We start from the raw sequence: 21,216 nt of genomic DNA, 5'->3' as shown, positions 1-21,216 counted from the left end.
CTCACATAAATTATTATTGGATAATATGGATAATGCACATATCTCATCTTTTATGAATATTGTATATTCACCGAATAAATTCCTTAACGAAATCTTCAATTTATTAATTAATCTTTATTTGAAGATCATTTCTCAAATAAGTATTTGAATCATGTACTGTTTAGTCATCAAAGCATATCAAATAAATGAACGGTTCTTTCATGAATATGTTACTTGGTACTTGCACTGTCGATTATTTTATACATTTAGATGACTAAATGATAGCCGATTCGAATGATTTTTTGTAGACATAATCTTCAAATAATGATTAAGAAATTTAACGATTTTGGTCCACTATAAAATTTACAATAAATATATATTATTTATAAATGGTGGGATATGTCCATTTCCCCACAGGGGAATACGAGTATTTATCCATTAATTATTACTCATTAACATATTAATATGGCTAAAGCTAATTGTTTGTTGCTCACTCCTCACTGCAAGACAGGGCAGTTAACAATGTAGATACAAACAAGCAGACAATAAAAATCCTGCAGCTTGAGCTACGCTTAGTCCGTATATATCATGGCACGTACTAGGCTGCATGTGATGTTGTTTCTCTTGGCATCTATGGACGGGTAGTTGACTTGGTCCCGTCCTAGCCGGCTCTTGGTTTTCATCGGTAATATTGGAGTAAACTGCGTACAAGGTGACTTTGCGCGCAGAATATTAATGCCAAAAAGTCATCCATATTAATTCCCTTCGACCCCCTTCTTCATCTGTTTCCCTTAGCCTTCATCTGTTTATCCAGTTTCCAATTTAGAGCATTTAGTTTCCAGCTTGAGGATTTTTGGTAAATTTTCATATATTTAATCTGCATGTCAAAACGATAGGTTTATTCTTCCCGGCCCTTTGATTTTCTTTGTATTTCACATTATTCATTGATTGCTGCAGTCTATTCATGCCAGCAGCTTTGGACTTATGTACTCATCATGCTGCAAGACGGCAGGGGCACACGCAAACCAGGTAAATCTGCATATTACTCAAGCTACTTATTAGTTAATTAACGGTCTGCAAACCGGAAGTTCAGCTTCGGTTTCAGAAAAAGCTGCACACTCGATGCCTGCATTACCAACCCAAATACACCTATATCTTAAAAATTTACAGTTACAGGCCTAGTTGCAATTCGGCACAAGAAAAAAAAAATCAACTAAATTATGTTATTTATGCGTGCAACATATAATCATTCACTTTTTTTTCTCGTGAAACGGTTGCAATTTCTTGACCTTCTTAAATATTATGTAAGGACTTTTCAGACGTCGAAATATATCTGTCCAGAGTTTGGTGGCATATTGCAACAGAATATGAATTGATGTGGAAATGCGATTCAATTTTCTTTTGACGCTGCCATCTTTGACATCATCTATATTGGATAACAAGGTATTGCATAATAAAACAATGAAAATTGCCCGGAAAGTATCCATTTGTTTCTAAGAAGCGGACGAGTGCGAGTGCGTATGAAGAAAGAAACCAATTGACTAAGGAATGAATTGAAAAACAAATTAAGACCCATGACACGGATGGGTGTATTGTGTATTGATAAATATAAATGAGTCAAAGTCTTTCTCTTTCTGTAATATTTAAACAAAAGAGAGAATTCTCCATGTAATTGCAAGAAGTTCATTTATTTCTCAAGCATTGCCGGCCTCTTATTGTTAATTTGTTTATTTTTGTGAACAGAAAACTACTAAAAAGAGAGGCAGCCACAGAGGGAGAAATACAAGTTTTCAAGATCATCCGAATAAATTAAAGTAACCTTGTGGTCATTATTCATGGCTACAGGTTCACTGATCAAGTACGCAATTATCTTGGTTTGTTTTGCATCCTTGTGGACTTGTCATGATGCAATAGACACGCTGAAACCAGGGGACACTCTCAACTCCACAAGTTCTCTACTTTCGGCATCTGGGACTTTCACTTTGAATTTCATTGAAAAGGTTATCGGTGGTTCCGATAACAGCTTCATTGCCATCCTCCGTGTTAAAAGCGGTGCAAACAAAGCATGGATTGCCAACCGAGACACACCTATTTTATCCTCTTCATCTCCACTTCTTACCTTGGACTCCAATAACACATTGAAAATTACTCATCAAAATGGAGACCCTTTCGTTCTTTTCTCCGCTCCCCAAACTAATGACCCTAATACTAGTGTCGCGGCTACCCTTTTGGATTCCGGCAATTTTGTCCTACAAGAGGTCAATTCTGTTAGCGGATCAACGATCCGTGTTTTCTGGCAAAGCTTTGATCATCCAGTAGACACATTCTTACCAGGCATGAAATTGGGCATTGACCGTAGAAATGGGTACAATTGGTCACTTTTGTCATGGGGAACTCGTGACAACCCTGTGTCGTCAGGGCCTTACAGCCTTGAATGGGACACCGATGCACACCAATTGAAGATCAAGCGAAGCGGGACTGTTTATTGGACTAGTGGCGTGTTTGCAGATGGCAGATTCGAATTTATTTTGCCTGATGTATCCAAAAAAAGGTACAATTTTAGCATTGTTTCGAATCAAGACGAAGACTACCTCACGTATGCTAGTCTAGACGATCCTACTGATCCTGAGCCAGAATGGGTGCTATACACCAGGGGGGCACTTTATGAGTACGGTGCATCAGTTGACATCATACAAGCACAGAACTGTGACGGCTATAACATAGTCGGAGGGTGCGTGAGAAGGGACCGGTGTATTGGGGAAGTTGGTGATGATTTTCAGCAGAAAAAGGGTTACTTCAATATCGTTAACTCTAGCGCTTCGAGACCCCCCAACTGGCCTGGTACTGGTAGTGAGGATTGTAAGGTTACTTGTTGGCAAAATTGTGACTGCCTTGGATTCGACTTTCCATCCGGTAGTCCGACTACTGGTGCAGGATGCCGATTTTGGAGCGTGGACTGTGAATTCCTTGAAGACTTCACTGCAAATACTAGTTTTGTTTTGCCAGCAACGCAACCACACCCACCAGATTCACCACCTCCGGGAAAGAATCGTAAGTCTAGCTATGTTCTAATCTTACTATATATTGAAAATAACAAACATCAACTAGAGAGAAATCAAACGATCCCCTAATTCACCTCAATGAATTGCGGGCCAAATGTTTTACTTAGTGCCAAAATCTTGCCTGACCCTTGTCCTATGACATTGTTCCGTCTCATAAAGATTTTGAGTAAATCCTAAAATGTTGACCAAATTTGCCCCATGAATTGGTCATTTCGTAGGGTAAACGACTGTTAGCCAACTAATTTGTTTCCGTCGGGCAATTTCGTTCGGTAACCCCAATTTTCTGGTAGTGGTGTATATAAAAAAAAAGGTAAATTAGATAAAAGTACTCAACTATTGGTTGAACCATAATCTCATACTTTATGTTTTAAACATTGTAATATCATACCTTAATTTATAAATTCGTTGCAATATCAAACCACTAATAAATTTTCTATCAATTTAATTGTTCAAACAGGCAATGAGCCCACACACTCATCCAACTAGATTGATAAATTAATTAAATATTAAAAAAATTAGCAATTTTATTAAAAAATTGAGAATTTTTTGGTAACAACAAAATTAAAATAACGAAGAGGATCCCACCACTAAGCTTAGCAACTTCTTCTCCATCACCACCGTGCATTCTCCTTCTCCCACACCAGACGCCACCTCACCTTCATAACTCCGGTGTAGGCCTTTTCTTCTCTGGGAAACGGATTGTCTCTGCTGGCAATTGACTATTTCTGAAATTTGTCTCCCTCTACCGATGAAGCTAAGCAATCTTCTTTGAATTTTGTCAGTTAAGTAGCTAATTATTAAATTAATTGTTACTATCATTAGATGCAACACAGAAGTGGTTCTGGATTGGTATTTCCATTGCTGCTGCTTTACTGGTAATGGGGTTTTGCATCTTGGGCTATCGCCTGAGAAGAACGGGATTTATGGTTTTAGCAGGTAATTTTGAGCATAATGTGCATTTATTGGACAGTATTTCACAATCATTCTCCTCAGTTTGAAATTTTTACTTAACTAATTTAAATAGGCGAGAAGGCGACAAAGATTCAAAGACGATTGGGTAGATTCATCAAAGCTACGAGACCTACCGATCAGGCAATTATACTAAACCCTGATTTGCATGCATTTACCCATGAATCGGTCTTGGCTGCCACAAGCAACTTCTCTGAAGCAAACAAGCTCGGACAAGGAGGCTTTGGAACAGTTTATAAGGTAATATTTCAAATAATAATAATATTATTATAGGGGAGTAGTTTTCATAAACAGTCAGGAGTAATGAACTCCATTCCTTCTTCTTCTTGAGATTTTTTTTTTTTTTTAATTTTTCATTACAAATTAGAACAATTAGATCATTATTCAAACAACAACAGACACTCCTCCCTTCCATTTTTTTTGTCTCTTTATATTTTTTTATTCATTCAACCCAAGGGATGCTGAAAGAGAGTGCAAAAATCATTTCCCAATATGAAGTGTGCATGTTTGAGCAGCCGGCACACAAATGTCCTAGTTCTTTTTTTTTTCTTTTAGGACTATGTGAAAAATATTTGTGGGTTATGATTTCAGGGAAAATTGGCGACGGGACAAGAAGTAGCCGTGAAGAGGCTTTCAAAGTTTTCTGGACAAGGCACAGATGAGTTTAAGAATGAATTAATACTCATCTATCAACTCCAACATACAAACCTTGTTCAGCTCTTTGGATTTTGCATTCACGAAGAGGAGAGGATGCTGATATACGAGTACATGCCCAACAAAAGCTTGGACTACTTTTTATTTGGTGGGAAATTAACACTAATTTATAATGTTAGCTCTTGATGATTTCATCATCTGTTCAGTATAAAGCATAAAAAAACATTCTCACTTGACTCCCTATGTTGGACAGATTCCACCAGAGATCGGCAACTAGATTGGAAAGAGCGCTTCACCATAATTGAAGGAATCACTCAAGGAATGGTTTACTTGCACAAATACTCGAGGAAGACAGTGATTCATAGAGATTTGAAAGCCGGTAATATACTACTTGACCAAAATATGAACCCCAAAATTTCAGATTTTGGTATGGCAAAGATTTTCACGGAGGATCTGGGAGCTAATACTATGAGGATTGCTGGGACACGGTGAGTATTTAAACAATACACGTACACTTCATTTCACACAATTTTCTTTCAATTGAGAAACATGCATGTACGTATACGGAGATTTACTAACCATATATATTCTCCTTTCCCATTCGTTACAGTGGTTATATGCCCCCCGAGTACGTCCTGGGAGGAAACTTCTCTGTAAAATCTGATGTCTACAGCTACGGAGTGTTACTGCTTGAAATTATAAGCGGCAGGAAAAACAATAGCTTGTACAATGAAGATCGTGCGCTCAACTTAGTAGGACATGTATGTCAAACAAATCACTGCAGTTACGGTCATTTGAGTAACGTTATTTAGTACACAAAATTAACACTCTAATACATGCAGGTCTCATATACAAGGGCAAGGCCCACCTCTAGTAGAGGATTTATCAGCGTGTCTAAATAGAATTATTTTTAAGTTTTTTTTCATTTTCTACGGTTTGATCGATATTCAAGGATTTTAATGTTTGCTTCATCAGGCATGGGAGTTATGGAGAGCAGGTAGAGGGGAAGAACTACGGGACCCAACACTAGTCGAAACATCCATTAGAGGTCAATTGTTAAGATGTATCCAAGTCGGTCTACTATGCGTGGAGGAAAACGCAGCCCATCGGCCGTACATGTCAGAGGTGATACAAATGTTAACAAATCAAAGCATGGAGTTACGTGAACCAAAAAAACCAGCATTTTATTACACAGATTGATATAGCTTGAAGGGGACCGCCGTTGGTATAAATGAATGGGTTGGCGGATTCTGATTTTGGTCACGTTGAAGCCTGAAGGTGTTTGGTCATGTTTGTTCCTCACCAATACTGCAACAAAACTTTGTGTTGGATGGGAAGAAAAAATTAAGCTGTAATTCTATGGGTGGTTTTCTTTTTTCTCTAAAAGAGACCAAATACTGTAATAAATCTTATATGGCATGTGATTTCGATGTTTCATATATTCAAGTGGTGCTTTTTCTAGTTTTTGCAATTTTGTTTTTGAAGAAAAGTCGATAATCTGTAGTATGAATATCTTGATTAGCATTGCCAATTTCTTTTGATTCTTTTAAGTTCACCAATATATCAACCAAATATGCGTTCTCCTTCGTTACAGATATGCAATACATGCACATTGATCCATATCACATTCCAAAAGAAACATGCACATCTAGGCGTAGCATATATAAGGTTAACTGAATCAACTATCAAATCATCAAACCTTGAGCTAACCTGGTTGCACAGCTAAAAAAATGAGAATAGAACCAGTAATAGCATTATGGGTGTGTGAACACGGAAATTCTTGCGACCAACGAGACAAGAACACGTGTACAAAATAATATTTTTGTATTGATTTTAGGATTACAATCTCTTTTACAATTTGATCATCTGATTCGATCTTCGTAAGGTGTAGATTTGTGGATGTACTGTTGATCCAAGGGTCGTCGAGGCTTGATCTTAGATGAACGGTTGGAAGTTTCTTCAAGGACCGTTGGGGTTTGATCTTGAAGTGAACTCTACATACTTCATTCTACATACTTCTCAAGCACGTTGAAGTGAACTCTACACAGTTCAACCGTAAATCACTCTATTTTTTCAAAGAAACTAACTTAAGCATTGAAGGTTCATTGGCTAAATACCCCCCTCCCCCCTTCTTGGCACGTGGTTTTGACCTTTAAAAAAAAAATATTTTATTTTATAGGTACAATTTCAAAAACGGCGATATTTTGCTACCACATGGATCATATTTGTTGTGCCTCACCACTACTACAACAAAGCTTGTTTTTGGATGGCAAGAAAATACAACTGTAATTTTATGGGTGGTTTTCTTTTTCTTATAATAAATCTTATATCTTATGTAATTTCGAAGTTTTATATGAAATTAGCGACAATATATTGTGTACAAATAAGTCGTAGAAATAACAATGCTGGAGTGAGGTCAATTTTATGTTTTCAACGGAAAAAAAACTTAATTTCTCTTAGTATGAGCAAGAGAATAGGAAAACAAAGTTTTCAAGCACTTGAATTTAGCCCCGCCGGGGGGGGGGGGGGAATAGTCAATATTGCTACCATTCATGCTGGCCTTTTGCATCATGTGGGAGTTTTTGACTGTCTCCCTACCTCAGTCACATTTGTTGCAGATGATTAGTGGTGAAACAGCATTGGTGCTGAGCAGAATCGGTAGACTTGATGAATATGACGCAAAAATGTCAAGAACTGAAAAGACTACATCTTGCCAAGATTTTGATTCCTACAGAATTATAAGAGATGTTTTTAATATTTATAAAGATCTAATCTTAATCAATCTTTTGATTACAAGCGATCTTCTTCTCTAATATACACGAGGAGAAGGCGAAAGATTTGCATCCGAAACATAATGAATTGAAGAAGAATGCCCAAACAACCAAGACAATTCACTACTTGTTAACCTTAATCATATCATCTTAAACCTTAATTATAAATAAATAAAGTAATCAAAGTCCTTATCCTGCTCTAAAAACCCTAACACAAATGTCAAGAACGCTATATCATGAAAAAGACTACATCTTGCCAAAATTTTAATTCCTCCAAATTATAAGAGATGTTTTTAATATTTATAAAGATCTAATTGACACGGCTTGATCTCGATGTCCTCGGGACATCGGGTTGGTCACATGCTGGCCAACACCCGAAGGGTGACGAAAGCCATTTAATCAATGTCAATGCTAAGAACATGTAAAACATACATACAAATTGGGACTATTCGTGCACTAGAAAGTAAAACACAAAACTAAAGTTCAACTGCCAACAATGAATTAACAAGATAATGCAGGACACGTTCAGAACATACATCTAATACAGAGTACAAGCGAAAATTTAAGATAGAGAAGTACTATTATAGTAGATGCCGAAGCAAAGAGAATATAGCACAATATCACTGGTAGGGAAATGCCTCGTAACTCGGATCGTATTCCTTGTTCCTATGTCCTAAAGGGGGTGCAAAACAAAAATGAGTAGACCAAGTTGATATAGATATAATAAAAAAGTTATCAACATACTAACCCCCAAGTTTTATTAAAACTCAAATAACATGATAAAAAAAATAGGGTTTCTGAAACCTAGCATGTCATGCAATGTCTCAAAACATATCCCATATATAGTAATCGCTAGTGAATGTCCAATCTCACTCCAGGCCCCATGCCAGCTCCCCGTCCCTATGCCAATTGCCAGAGGAAAATCACATTCAGGTCCCGTGCCAGCTTCCTATGTCTCTCAGCCCGTAGCTAGAGATTATTTCTTCAGGCCCTATGCCAACATCGTAACCTCGCCTGTGACGGAATCTATCCCTCGCCCCATAGCGGAATAGGGACTACTAGATAAGTACAAAACCATTGAACATACATATATTTGAAAAACAACTTCATAGTATAAAATCATCCATCATTTATACTATAAAGAGGTGTTTGAAAAATGTTCTAAATATTATATCGTCATCCATCAGATATTCTATAAAGAACACGAGTTATAAAAAAAATAGTAATAATTCAAACCAGCCTCAATAAGCATGTTATCTCATAAAACATAATCATTAAATCTTTCTTTTCTTGTATGCAATACTACTGTTAAAACATGTATTTTTAGAAAGGGTTCACTCACCGTACACCAATAGTGCTAAGTTGTGCCTAAAGGAATAATGGAACTGCCACTATTAATTGCACCTAAGCACATAAAGAGTACAATTAATAAAACTATACTCAAACAATTAAATTTGGGAAAACAAACTTAAAAAGGGATCCAGGACATCGATATTAGCCTAGGAAGGGTCATGAACGAAACCCGAAAAAGTCAACGTTAACCGGGTCAACGATCATACCGAGTTCGGGTCAACGGGTCAAATCAGGTCAACTTGGTCAGACCGGTTTAGGGTTGGATTCGGGTTGGGCTTAGGTTTTAGGGTTTTGGGTCTTGGGCCCAATAGGTTGAGCTGGTCCTCTATGGGTTAGGGTTTTAAAGGGTAACGGGCCGGAGGCCCAATTTGGATGGCTCTAAGGCCTGCCTTTCTCTGGATTCTAAAGGGCTGAAAGCCCTGGGTTGCACACACACGGGCCTGGGTTTGAAAGTCTGGCCCAACAAAGGTTTTGGGTTTTTAGAAAATAAATAAATAAATAAAAAGAAAAGGGTTTGGGGTTTATGGCTCACGGGCCCAAACCCAAGTTCCACACACGGCCCGAAGGCCTGAAAGGCAAGGGTTTGGGCTTGGGTGTAGGCCCCAAAGGCCTTGGGTTCTTGTTCCTTGCCGGAGAAGGAGGCCGGAGCTTCCTAGCTCCGGTCGACGCCACAATTAACGTGCGATCTAGGTATGAAAACAAAGTACAAGACGGAAGGAAGGGGTTTATACCTATGATTCGCCGTGAAGAGGATCGGGGGTGACCAGAAACTGGGCTCAAGCATCACGACTCGCCAAGGGTTCTCTATGCTCCAGTGCTTCACCGAGTTTCACTGAGAGGTGAGGGAGAGTGAGAGGGAGACAACGAGAGTGGTGGTGATGCTGCGCCGTCGCCGGGGGGTTCGATTGGGTCTCGGGTGTGCGTGGGTGGGTGGCGTGGGTTCAATCGGGAAAGGAGAGTCCAAGAGAGAGAGTTAAAGAGAGAGAAGAGTGAACTGAGAGACTGAGAGAGAGGGAGAGAGAGAGAGAGCTAATCATGGTGGTGTTGCCGTCGTTATCGTCCTGTGGGTGATTGCATGGGTGTGTGGATGTGTAAGCTACCCTCGCTCGGGGAGGGTTGGGTGCAGCTAGAGGAAGAAGGAAAGAACTGTGAGGGAGAGAGAGATGAGTCTACAGGAAAAAGGGAATAGGGAACACAAATTAGGGGGTGGGCTCTTGGCTCACCAAGATCCAAAAACAATATTTTTTTTTTAAATAAAAACCCAAAATTTGGTAAAATTACAAGCCAAAATTGGAGTTTTACACTAATTCTAATTAGTCTTTTGATTATAAGCGACCTTCTACACTAATATACATGAAGGAAAAGATTTGCATTCGTAGTGCAATGAATTGAAAAAAAGTTCTAAATACCAGAATGATCCACTACTTCTTACCCAAATAATCTTAAACCTTAATAATAAATAAATAAAGTAATCATAATCCTTCTTTATCCTACCAAACAAACCCTAACACACAAAATATCACAAATAGCCTAACACAATAATATAACAGTCAACTAATCTCGTCTAATCCGTCTCTACAAAAAAAAAAAAAAAATAAATAATTTGGTCAAACTTTCATTGTCCCCTCAAGCTTTCAGGCGATGCTTGTTTGTGCTATTTTCTATTTACATACAATATTTGACATTGTTTTCACGTAGGAAGGTGTTACGCAGTTTTCAGTCGTTTGATTTGATTTATACATTGGACTTGTGTGTGGGTTGGACTAAAGATTGAATAACGATGCAGTCTTAAGTCATCTTATGATTAAAAATAATATTTTTTATTACTCGACGTCAATTATGTGAAGAAAAAGAAAAGGACGTATGATTTTATTATGTATGATTAAGAAATGCTATATCTTTTATTAGAAACTTGACTAGGTTTTCATTTAATATTTCAGAAATTTGGATTTTCCCCCTAAATGAAGTAACGAACCTCGTAAGCATTGTATAGGTAGTTTCATTTGTGACTCGTTAGTCATTACCTACCATTACCCAGTACCAGGAAACAACAATGTTTTATTTTTCTAATCTTCCCGTCTTTTCAAACAATGTCACTATATCCTACGGCCGTCCTGGTGAATTGAGTTTGACATACTTTTGACTTCTTCATTAGTGTAAACTTTTTATACATGGTACTTTATTAGCACCAGGCAAATTTGAGTGCAAAAGATTTAGACTCGTAACTACGTACATGCCTTAGCTATTTGATACTAGATATTTCTCTTTTTCCAATGTCTGCATCTTAAAAATTGATATGCTCTATTATTAATGCTATTTTGTATCCTACGCTACTTTAATTAATAACTAATTCAAAAATTATTTTTGTAACAGTGAGTAATAACCTCCTTTGGTCGTACCCAGTGCACAAGGCTCCCGCTTTACGCAGGGTCTGGGAGAGGTGAATGTCGGCTAGCCTTACCCCCATTTATGGAGAGGCTGCTCCCAAGGCTCGAACCCGAGACCTACCGCTCATGGGCGAAGGCACTTGCCATCGCACCAAGTGCGACCTCTGAGTAATAACCTCCTTATAATAATAAAATTGATTTGGTCCAAAATTACCATAAAAAGGTTTTATTGTACCTTGTCAGATGTCACCAACATTGACACACCCAACTCCTATTTCTTTCACCTAAATCAGGTCGTTTTCTAGTTACTGTACTGATGTACTTGTGGTCATCCATGGCAGCTACAGGTTTGACGATCAACTCAATATTCTTGATCATTTTTGCATGCTCGTGTAGTTGTCATGATGCAAGGGACACACTGAAACCAGGGGACACTCTCAATTCCTCAAGTTTGTTAGTGTCTGCATCTGGGAAGTTCAGTTTGGGTTTCTATGTGTATAACAACGGGTCGACAAACACCAGCTATCTAGCAGTCCAGGGCAGCAGCAATCAAGGTCTAAACAGAGCGTGGATTGGCAACAGAGACACACCTATTCCATACGCTTCATCCCCAGTTCCCACCGTAGACACCAATAACACTTTGAAAATTACTTACCAAGGTGGAGACCCTATTGTTCTTTACTCCCCTACCAGTAGTACTAGTTCTGTTGAGGCTACCATTTTGGATTCTGGCAATTTTGTACTACAAGAAGTGAGTTCGGTCAATGGATCAACCAACGGGGTTTTGTGGCAGAGTTTTGATCATCCTACGGACACGTTTATACCAGGCATGAAATTGGGTGTTGATCTTACAAATGGGAAAAATTGGTCTCTTTTATCTTGGGCTACAAGCTACAATCCTGCACCAGGGCTTTTCAGCCTCGATTGGGACCCAAAGGAACACGAATTGAGAATCAAGCAAGGTGGAGTGGTTTATTGGACTAGTGGGGTGTTTGAAGATGGGAAATTTAATTTATTTTCCCTGATGTGTCCAAGCAGAGGTACAATTTTAGCATAGTTTCAAACGCAAACGAAGACTACCTCACTTACACTGCTGCAGGTGATCCAAGTGATCTAGCACCAGAATGGGTCCTATATGGCAGGGGAGCACTTTATGAGTATGGTGCAAAGGTTGATATTGCAGAAGCACAAACTGTGATGGCTATAACATGGTTGGAGGGTGCGGGAGAAGACCAAGGAATTATACGGCAAAACTTGGTGATGAGTTTGTTGACAGAAGCGGTCACTTCAACATTAGCCATTCGAGTAATACTTCAGAACCCCCCAACTGGTTTGGTACTGGTACTGAGGATTGTAAGGCCACTTGTTGGCAAAATTGTGAGTGCCTTGGTTTCGACCTTCCATATGGTAACCAGACTACTGGTGCGGGATGTCGATTTTGGCGTGTAGGCACTCAGTTCATTGATGACCCTATCGGATTCACTCCTGCAAGAAGTGGTTTTGTTTTGTCAGGATCTACACCATGAAAAACCCAAAAAAAATGGCAAGTCTAGTTATATACTAATATCTTAGCTTACAAAGAAATTCACTACAAATTTCTTTCGCCTTATATAAAACTAAATATGTACTTAATTAATTGTTACATTGTACATGCAGGACGTAAGTGGTTATGGATTAGCATTGCTATTGCTGCTGCTCTACTGGTAATGGTGTTTTGCATCTTGACCTATCTAAGAACAACAAAAATATTTTCGGGTATGTTCTTTAATCCTAAAGTGCACTTGTTAGACAGAATTTCAGATGCTTGACAACTCCCAGATTGAAATTTGACTTCCAACACTAAACTAAATAAGTGGGATACAGAACCAATCGTTTAGTTTCACGGAAAACATGATTTAAGCGTATTTACTTATGAAACCGTCTTGGCTGCCACTTCCAACTTCTCAGAAGAAAACAAGCTCGGACAAGGGGGATTTGGACCTGTTTATAAGGTAAGGCATTGGAATAATGAATTGTGGAGTGTCTTCTATTCTTTATGAAACATTTGAGAATATTATGGAAAACCAATTCAGGGAAAATTGGAAACGGAAGAAGACATAGCTGTGAAGAAACTTCAAAGTGTTCCGGACAAGGAACTTCAGAGTTTAAGAATGAATTGATACTCATACATGAACTCCGACATACAAACCTTGTTAAGCTCTTCGGATTTTGCATTCATGAGGTAGAGAGGATGTTGATATATGAGTACATGCCAAACAAAAGCTTGGACCACTTTTTATATGGTTGGGAATCAACATTACTTTACGTACTTTATTTTATTTGTTCAGTTTGTAATTTGTGTGTCAAAATATTCTTACTTAACTTTCTCTATACTGCACAGATCCAATCAGAGGTGCGCTCCTAGATTGGAAGAAGCGTCTCAATATAATTGAAGGAATCACTCAAGGATTGCTTTACTTGCACAAATATGCGGGAACGAAAGTGATCCATAGAGATTTGAAAGCTAGTAACATACTGCTTGACAAAAATTTTAACCCCAAAATTGAGGATTTTGGGATGGCAAGGATTTTCACGCAGGAACTGGAAGCAAATACTAGTAAGATTGTCGGAACATTGTAAGAAAAATTTCATATAAACATACAAATACTCTTATCACATGTTTCTTTCGGTTAAGGAACACACGCATTTACATAAATGAAATGTGCTAAAGAATTTTCTTTCCTCTTTTGGTACAGTGGTTATATGCCCCCCGAGTATGTCATGGCAGGACTCTTTTCTGTAAAATCTGATGTATACGGTTATGGAGTGTTAATGCTTGAAATTATAAGCGGAAGGAAAAACAACAGCTTACACAATGAAGATCGCGTGCTAAACTTAGTAGGACATGTATGTCAAACAAATCACTGCAGTTACCAATAAGTTTCTCTCATCTTTCGACGTATGATATTCATTGACTTTAATCAATGTTTTCTTCAGGCATGGGAGCTATGGAAAGAAGGAAGAGGGATAGAGCTAATGGATCCAACCCTAGCCGAAACATGTATTAGTGATCAATTGTTAAGATGCGTCCAAATCGGTCTACTATGCGTAGAGGAAAATGCAGCCCATCGACCAACCATGTCAGAGGTGATATCCATGTTGACAAATGAAAGCATGAAGTTACCTGTACCAACAAAGCCAGCATTTTATTACACAGAGTGAAATGCGGTCTCTACTGATATAGCAGTAAAAGGGGACGTTGAATGTATTGATCATTTTCAGTTATGGCTGACCATCAAATTGGATTTAAATAATTGCTAAGCTTGTTGTTATGAATAAATACAAAAATAGTTCAGATATAACCAAGGGAAGAACAAAAAAAATATTTTCCTTACAGGTTTATTCCTTTCATCGCATATGATCCCTTAAACATGATGTTTGAATTAGACGGAATTTCACAATGTCTATGTCAAGTGTTGTTCGGGCTCTTATTTTGCAGTTTTGTTTTTTTCTAAAAAAAAAGCAATATTAGGAGAAGGGGAAATCAAACTCAGGACATGGGGAACAAGAATAAATGCTCTTAGTTGTGACTCATATAGGCGAATCCGTGGAAGGTCACCTTAACTGTATATATTGGATAGATTAACCATCAACCTGTTTTATTAAGACATCTCCGACATAGTTGTCTCACCATCCAAATCTGTTTTACTAAGATTGATCTAATTCAGTTTCAAAGTTTACCTTAGGGCGATCCTTGCTTATTTTCATGCCCTATTTTTTTAAACAGAAAAAGGGAATTGTTAGTACATATGTTAACATTCAGCGTCTGAATATAAAAAAACAAAAAAGAAAAAAAAAAGATAAGGTTACACTAGTCCAAAAGGTTATAGTTAATCACACAAGTGACATTGTATTACTGTCACAAAGTTAATGTTTACGTTGTGGACGTGATTACTTTACAAAATCCCTACTATTATTAAGCAAAGGGGTTGAGTTTGGTGAAACAAGACTTCGATACTTTGAATTGTCCGCTAAATCCAAAGTCATACACGGAAACCACAAGAAGAAATAGAGTTTCCGCTCTTTCAGCTGAGCGAATGGAACAAAGTCCCAACTACCGAACTCTTCCCGCTGAGCCCCCTCCTTGGTTAAGGGCACGGTGGAGAGGTTTAAGAATATATAGCAATCAACAATTTATTATACGTCTTTTTTTTATACAAGCTTGACAACCCTCCTCGCAACAATGAATTGGATTGAGAGACATGGTCAACTGGTACTTCTTCAAACATTGCCATCAATCTCATTGCCTTCAACCAATAGGCTTTCAGATGATTCTCTTTAACTTTGAAACTTTCTTCAATCTAAGACTGCACTAGAAGTGAATCACCCAACCACTTACAACATGGGGAGCTTTCGTATCCCTTATTGCGATTTTGAGACCTATCAATAGTGCTGAATACTAGGCCATAGTACCTGCTGTTGTGTCAGGTGCTGGTTTGCTTGCGCACCTGAACCAACCCTACAAACAAGGACGAATACCTCTCATCTGTTTTTTGTAGAGAGGGCCATAGGTTCAATTCTTGTCATCTTGTGTGGTGATAGAAAAAAAATGTCCAAGAAATTACACAATGTATTAAAAGCGTGAGGCGTGGGCGAGGCGTCCGAGGCGAAGCCCAGCCTAGGCGTGAGGCGAAGCCTCACGGGATTTAATTTTTATTTTATATATATGTTTTATATATTATACATATGATTGTATAAAAATAATAGTATGTAAAATAAACATCCATTCTCAATTTTTCATTCAAATCCATAGTCATTCAAAAGATAATATCATCCAAATTCACCATTCAAAGGTAATATCATCCAAATTCATCATTCAAAAGGTAATACAAACAAAGAAAATAATCATTCATCCAAATCCTCTTCATAGAAATCAAAATACAAACAAAGATATCAATCAATCATCCAAATCCTCTTCATCTAAATAAAAGGCATCATCCTCTTCATTGCCAACTCTAGATGACCTTGTAGGGTATGTCATCAATTCATCAAAAGATTCTTCCGAATCATACTCCACATTTCTTCGACTTGAGGATTCTTCATTACCTTGTTTTCTTTTATATGTAATAGGATCCCGAGGTTGAGTAGGCTCACGAGGAGGAGTAGGCTCACGAGGAGGAGGAGGAGGAGGAGAAGACTCTCTAGGCTCTCGAATGTATGGGCCACCTTCATAAACCGGGGGTGGCACATTCCTTATGGCCTCAACATTATACAATAACTTATCCTCAAGCCATGTAGGATCTTCGGAAAGAACGGGATCTTCTATCTCCGTTATCCATTCATCATCGGAGGTAATTTCTTCTACAACAATAGGATCATACTTCTCCCTCATTTTCTTACTTCTCTGTTGTAAAGCCAAATTATACTTGACATAGGCTAAAGCATTAAGCCTTTTGTGTTCAAGCCTATTCCTTCTTTTTGTATGAATCTACAAATAAATCAATTCTATTACTCAAGTTTAATCGTTTTAAGTAAAAATGACACTTAAGATACTAATAATATATTTACTTACCATTGAAAATGTGCTCCAATTCCTCTCACATCCCGACGCACTACAAGTAAGGCTTAGAACTCGGACAACAAACTTCTTTAACTCTGGTGTTTTATGCCCAAAGCACTCCCACCAAGCCGCTAAAAAAATAATATTAGTAAGGTAAGTAATTTAAGGGTTAATGATAAAAAGATATTAACAATTGACTAATTAAATCTTACTTGGTGTTCGCTTTTTCCTAGTTTGCATAGCCATAGAATCCGCAAATGGACCACGCTTATCATTATATAAATCCAATTGACAATCGGCCTCTTCACGTTCTTTCCCTTTCCCAAGCATCCGATCCATGCAAGCAAACAACCCATTTACCACTTCATCAGTAGCTAAGAAACCATCCTCATATCGAAATTGTGGGTTCAAGTAATAGCCTGCCGTATGTAGTGGTTGATGAAGTTGTTCGTCCCATCCACGATCTATTTTTCTCCAAATAGGCATATATTTTTTCTCCACTTTGTTAAGATTGCTCGCAATTTTCTCTTTTGCAGCATCCATCAACTCATATATAAAACCCATGGGAGGTCTCTCCTCCGAATCAACCTCTCTCAAAACACAAACAAGAGGAAGAACACCCTTAATGCAATAGGAAACTCGACCCCAAAACTCACGATCATGTAACACATGATGCTTAGCCAACTTTGCTTCATGGGATTTTGCATAGGTACTTTCCGACCATTCTTAAGAGGCAAACAAAGCAACAAGATTGTCTTTTTGCTTTTGTAAGCTTTGTAGTGTAAGGAAAGAAGTGGAAAACCTAGTGACCGCCAGACGAAGAATTTCCGAATTGTTGGTGTATTTTCTCATCAAAGCTAGTACCCATTGATGCCCATATAGATACTTTGAAATACACCTAGCACGTTTGAGTGTGTCATCAAACCATGTCATCTTAGAAATATCTTCTAGCATTAATCAATGCAATGAGCCGCACATGGAGTCCACCACACATTCTCTTTCCTCTCCATAAGTTTTGACCCGGCATTCTTGTAGTTTGAAGCATTGTCGGATATAACTTGAACCACATTATCCTCCCCAACTTCTTGAATAACATCATCCAAATAGGCATACAACAAATCTCCATTCTTAATAGAGGCCGATGCATCAATTGATTTCAAGAACAAGTACCTTGCGGGCTATTGACAAGAAAGTTGATTAAACACCTACTTTTGCCATCCGACCATCCATCCGACATAATAGTGCATCCATATCTCTTCCAAGCCTTTTGATGTTCTTTCATCAGAGTTTGTACATCCTCAACTTCTTCTTTGAGCATCCAAGTTCTATATTCATGGCTTGTAGGAGCATTAAAGCCGGGGCCAAAATTGGATACCAATTTCATTGCATTAACATAATGTTCATTGTTTGCCACATTGAATGGAATGACACTAGTGTAGAACCATCTCGCAAGTGCTCGGGATGCCTGTCGTCTTTCCTCTTTTTTGAAAGGTGTATTCAATGTGGCTTGACAAGCTTTCGATGTAACATACCTATCAAATGGTCCTCTTGACCTAGGTGGTAGAAAAGAACCAGTTTGTTGTGAATATGTGGCACTCCCACTCCCACTACTTACATATGTTGTCCCTCTTGTACCCATATCGACACTTTCACTTTCTTCTCCCCCACCACGACACAACTCATGGCTAGCTTTCCTCTTTTCTTTAATTGCCATAACATTAGCATAACATTCTTCCTTCACATTGGGTGGGACTTTTTTACAATTTATCATTCCTCCCGAACTTACACCACCCAAGTGATGTTTGAATCTAAAAATTGAACTCGTGCATTTGTGGTTACAAAAAACACAATAGAAGTGCTTGGTGACAGGATCCAAATCTTTTGTCCATTGCCAAGCAAAATCTTTCTTAGAAGAAGAAGCCATATTCTTCAATGCCCTAAACAATAAACATACGATGCATGCATACAGTTAATGAACCAACAATTTATGTATTTATAATTTTATATACCATGGGCCATGGCAGATTATCACATAAACACACATGGCAGATTATCACATAAACAACACAGATTACCAAATAAAAAACAAAAACAAAAAAAGGCAGCACATGGGTGCATTGCACGCAGAGACTTCCCAAAAAAGAAAGCAGAGGCAGAGACTTCCCAGAAAACAGAAAACAGAGGCAGAGACTTCCCAGAAAATAGAGGCAAAGACTTCACCAAAAAACTAAATCCCTAAACAGAGGCAGAGACTTCCCCAGGAAACTAAATCCCTAAATCCCTAAATCCCTAAATCCCCAATTTTTATGCTTCTGTGACTTCAATTTCAAAAACCCAAACCCTAACCTTTGCGATCTTGCTGACGGCGCTGGGGTGACGGCGGCTGGATGATGGCAGTGTCGGTGCTGCTCCAAGTGGCAGCGTGGCGACGTTGCTGCTCCTAGCGGCGGGCGGCGTGGTTCTGGTGCCCGGGAGAAGAAGAAGAATGCGAAGAAGACTAAAGAAAATTGAAGGTATGTATGAATAACAGGTATAAAGCTAAAAATCCTTACCCAAACGGCATCGTTTTGGGTTTGGATGGCTTTTTAAAAAAAAAAAAAAAAACCAGGGCGCCTGGACGCCTTGAGGCGCGCCTTCGCCGCCTCGGTGTCTCCGGCAAAGCATTTCGCCTACTTTATCAAAACTGAGGCGTTTGTCTCGCCGCCCAGCCTCAAGGGCGCCATAGGCGCGCCCTGAGGCGAGTTCTTTAAAACATTGAAATTACATGGTTAAGGTATTGGGCCGAATGTCCTTTTTCAGATTAATAAGGTGTTTTATGACACGCTCCGATCCCGATGTCCTCGGGACATCGGGATGGTCACGTGCTGGCCGACACCCGAAGGGTGACGAAAACCATTTAATTTAAGTAAAAGCTCATAAATAAGCTAAAACAGGCAGCAGGAACTAGCAACACAATACTAAAGTTCACTCCTAATTTATAAAATTATGGTCAAACACATAATGTCAGAGCATACGTCTATTACAGAGTACAAACATAATTTAAGATAGAGATGTGCTATATTACAATAGATGTCGAAGCAGAGAAAATATAACACTGAATCACTGGTAGGGAAATGGCTCGTAGCTTAAATCATAATCCTCATTTGTAGGTCCTGAAGGGGGCGCAAAACAAACATGAGTGGACCAAGTTGATATAGATATAATAAAACAGTTATCAACATTCTAAACCTTAGTTTTATGAAAACACATATATAATGAAAAACATAGGTTTTCCGAAACCTAGCATGATGTGCAGTGTCTCAAATTCATAACTTGTATAAGTAATAACACTAGTGAATTGTCCGATAACCCCCAGGCCCCATGCCGGCTCCCCATCTCTGAGCAGACAGTCAGAGGAAAATACACTTCAGGCCCCATGTCGGCTCCTCGTCCTTGTGCTAAATAGCCAGAGGAAATACACTCCAGGCCCTATGCCAACACCAAACCGTCACCTGGGATGGACCGGAATCTATCCCTACGTCCCGTCGCGGAAAGGACCACTAGGTAAGTACAAAACCATTGAACATATATATATTGAAAAGCAATTTCATAGATAAAGTCATCTATCATCTATACTATAAAGAGGTGTTTGAAACATGTTCTAAATATCATATCGTCATCCATCGGATATTCTATAAGAACACGGGTTATAGGAAAAATAGTAATAATTCAAACTAGCCTCACTAAGCATATTATCTCATAAAGTACTTCATAAAATGTAAGTATTAAATCATGCTTTTTATGTACGCATTTCTATTATTAAAATATGTTTTTGAAAGGGTCCACTCACCGTACACCGATGGTGCAAAGCTGTACCAAAAAGGTATAACGTAATCATCGTTAATAATTGCACCTATTCACATAAAGGAGTACATTTAGTCAAACTCTATTCAAACGATTGAATTTAGGAAAACGAACTTAAAAAACGGGTCCAGGACGTCAAAATTAGCCTAGGAGAGGTCCTAGACGAAACCTCGAAAAGTCAACTCAAAAAGTCAACGTTGACCGGTCAAAATCAAAGTCAACTCTGACAGTTGACCGAGTCAACACTAACATTGACCGAGTCAACAGTTAGAGTCAACTGGTTAAAGGTCAAAGTCAGACTTGGGCTTGAATTGGGTTGGGCCGAAAGGGCCTTAAGGGTTTTGGGTTTAGACTAAGGCTAATGGGATTTGGGAAAGGGCTGAAAGCCCATTTCTAATTGGCCCTAAGGCCTTACTTCCTAAAACAGAAAATAATAAAACCTAGAAAGGTTTTGGGTTGGGTTAACGGACCTCAAGCCCTAAACTTAACGGCCCGAAGGCCTTTGGTCCTAAAACAATTAAAACTAAAAACAAAAGAAAATCAATTGGGTTAGGGGGATTGGGCTAGGCTTACCACACGAGCCTAAGGCCCGCTTGCCTTGGAACTGGCCTGCACGGCCTGGTCTCGCTGGGAATGAACATCGGAGCTTCTACAACTCC

General features: G+C 38.6%; 2 protein-coding genes and 1 pseudogene across 2 annotated transcripts; 2 read left to right on the top strand and 1 right to left on the bottom strand.

The window, feature by feature from the left end:
• Nucleotides 1-1,814: 1,814 nt before the first annotated feature.
• Nucleotides 1,815-6,125, top strand: LOC126622832 (G-type lectin S-receptor-like serine/threonine-protein kinase At1g67520). The gene is made up of 8 exons (XM_050291536.1): nt 1,815-2,843; nt 3,617-3,710; nt 3,864-3,977; nt 4,066-4,250; nt 4,602-4,812; nt 4,918-5,152; nt 5,275-5,425; nt 5,640-6,125. The coding sequence occupies exons 1-8, from the start codon at nt 1,815-1,817 to the stop codon at nt 5,862-5,864; spliced, it is 2,244 nt and encodes a 747-aa protein (XP_050147493.1). The 3' UTR covers nt 5,865-6,125.
• A 5,384-nt stretch (nt 6,126-11,509) lies between these two features.
• On the top strand, nt 11,510-14,376 carry LOC126622831 (G-type lectin S-receptor-like serine/threonine-protein kinase At4g27290; annotated as a pseudogene).
• A 1,488-nt stretch (nt 14,377-15,864) lies between these two features.
• Nucleotides 15,865-17,436, bottom strand: LOC126624547 (uncharacterized). Its single transcript, XM_050293622.1, has 3 exons — nt 16,927-17,436; nt 16,727-16,845; nt 15,865-16,642 (listed from the first exon to the last, which is right to left on the bottom strand). Exons 1-3 carry the CDS (start codon nt 17,276-17,278, stop codon nt 16,112-16,114), a joined length of 1,002 nt encoding a protein of 333 aa, XP_050149579.1. The 5' UTR covers nt 17,279-17,436; the 3' UTR covers nt 15,865-16,111.
• Nucleotides 17,437-21,216: the final 3,780 nt, after the last annotated feature.

The sequence above is a fragment of the Malus sylvestris genome, chromosome 5 (assembly GCF_916048215.2).
Source record: "Malus sylvestris chromosome 5, drMalSylv7.2, whole genome shotgun sequence".
NCBI lineage: Eukaryota > Viridiplantae > Streptophyta > Magnoliopsida > Rosales > Rosaceae > Malus > Malus sylvestris.
Note: the sequence above shows the minus strand (reverse complement) of the source record. Positions and strands in the feature narration are given on the sequence as shown.

Coding starts and splice junctions, on each gene's coding strand:
- LOC126622832 (XM_050291536.1), top strand. CDS start 1,815: ATGGCTACAGGTTCACTGATCAAGTACGCAATTATCTTGGTTTGTTTT. Junction 3,711..3,863: donor ACCTCACCTTCATAACTCCG/GTGTAGGCCTTT, acceptor TACTATCATTAG/ATGCAACACAGAAGTGGTTC. Junction 3,978..4,065: donor GGGATTTATGGTTTTAGCAG/GTAATTTTGAGC, acceptor TAATTTAAATAG/GCGAGAAGGCGACAAAGATT.
- LOC126624547 (XM_050293622.1), bottom strand. CDS start 17,278: ATGGGTTTTATATATGAGTTGATGGATGCTGCAAAAGAGAAAATTGCG. Junction 16,846..16,926: donor TAGGAAAAAGCGAACACCAA/GTAAGATTTAAT, acceptor TTATTTTTTTAG/CGGCTTGGTGGGAGTGCTTT. Junction 16,643..16,726: donor ATTGGAGCACATTTTCAATG/GTAAGTAAATAT, acceptor ATTTATTTGTAG/ATTCATACAAAAAGAAGGAA.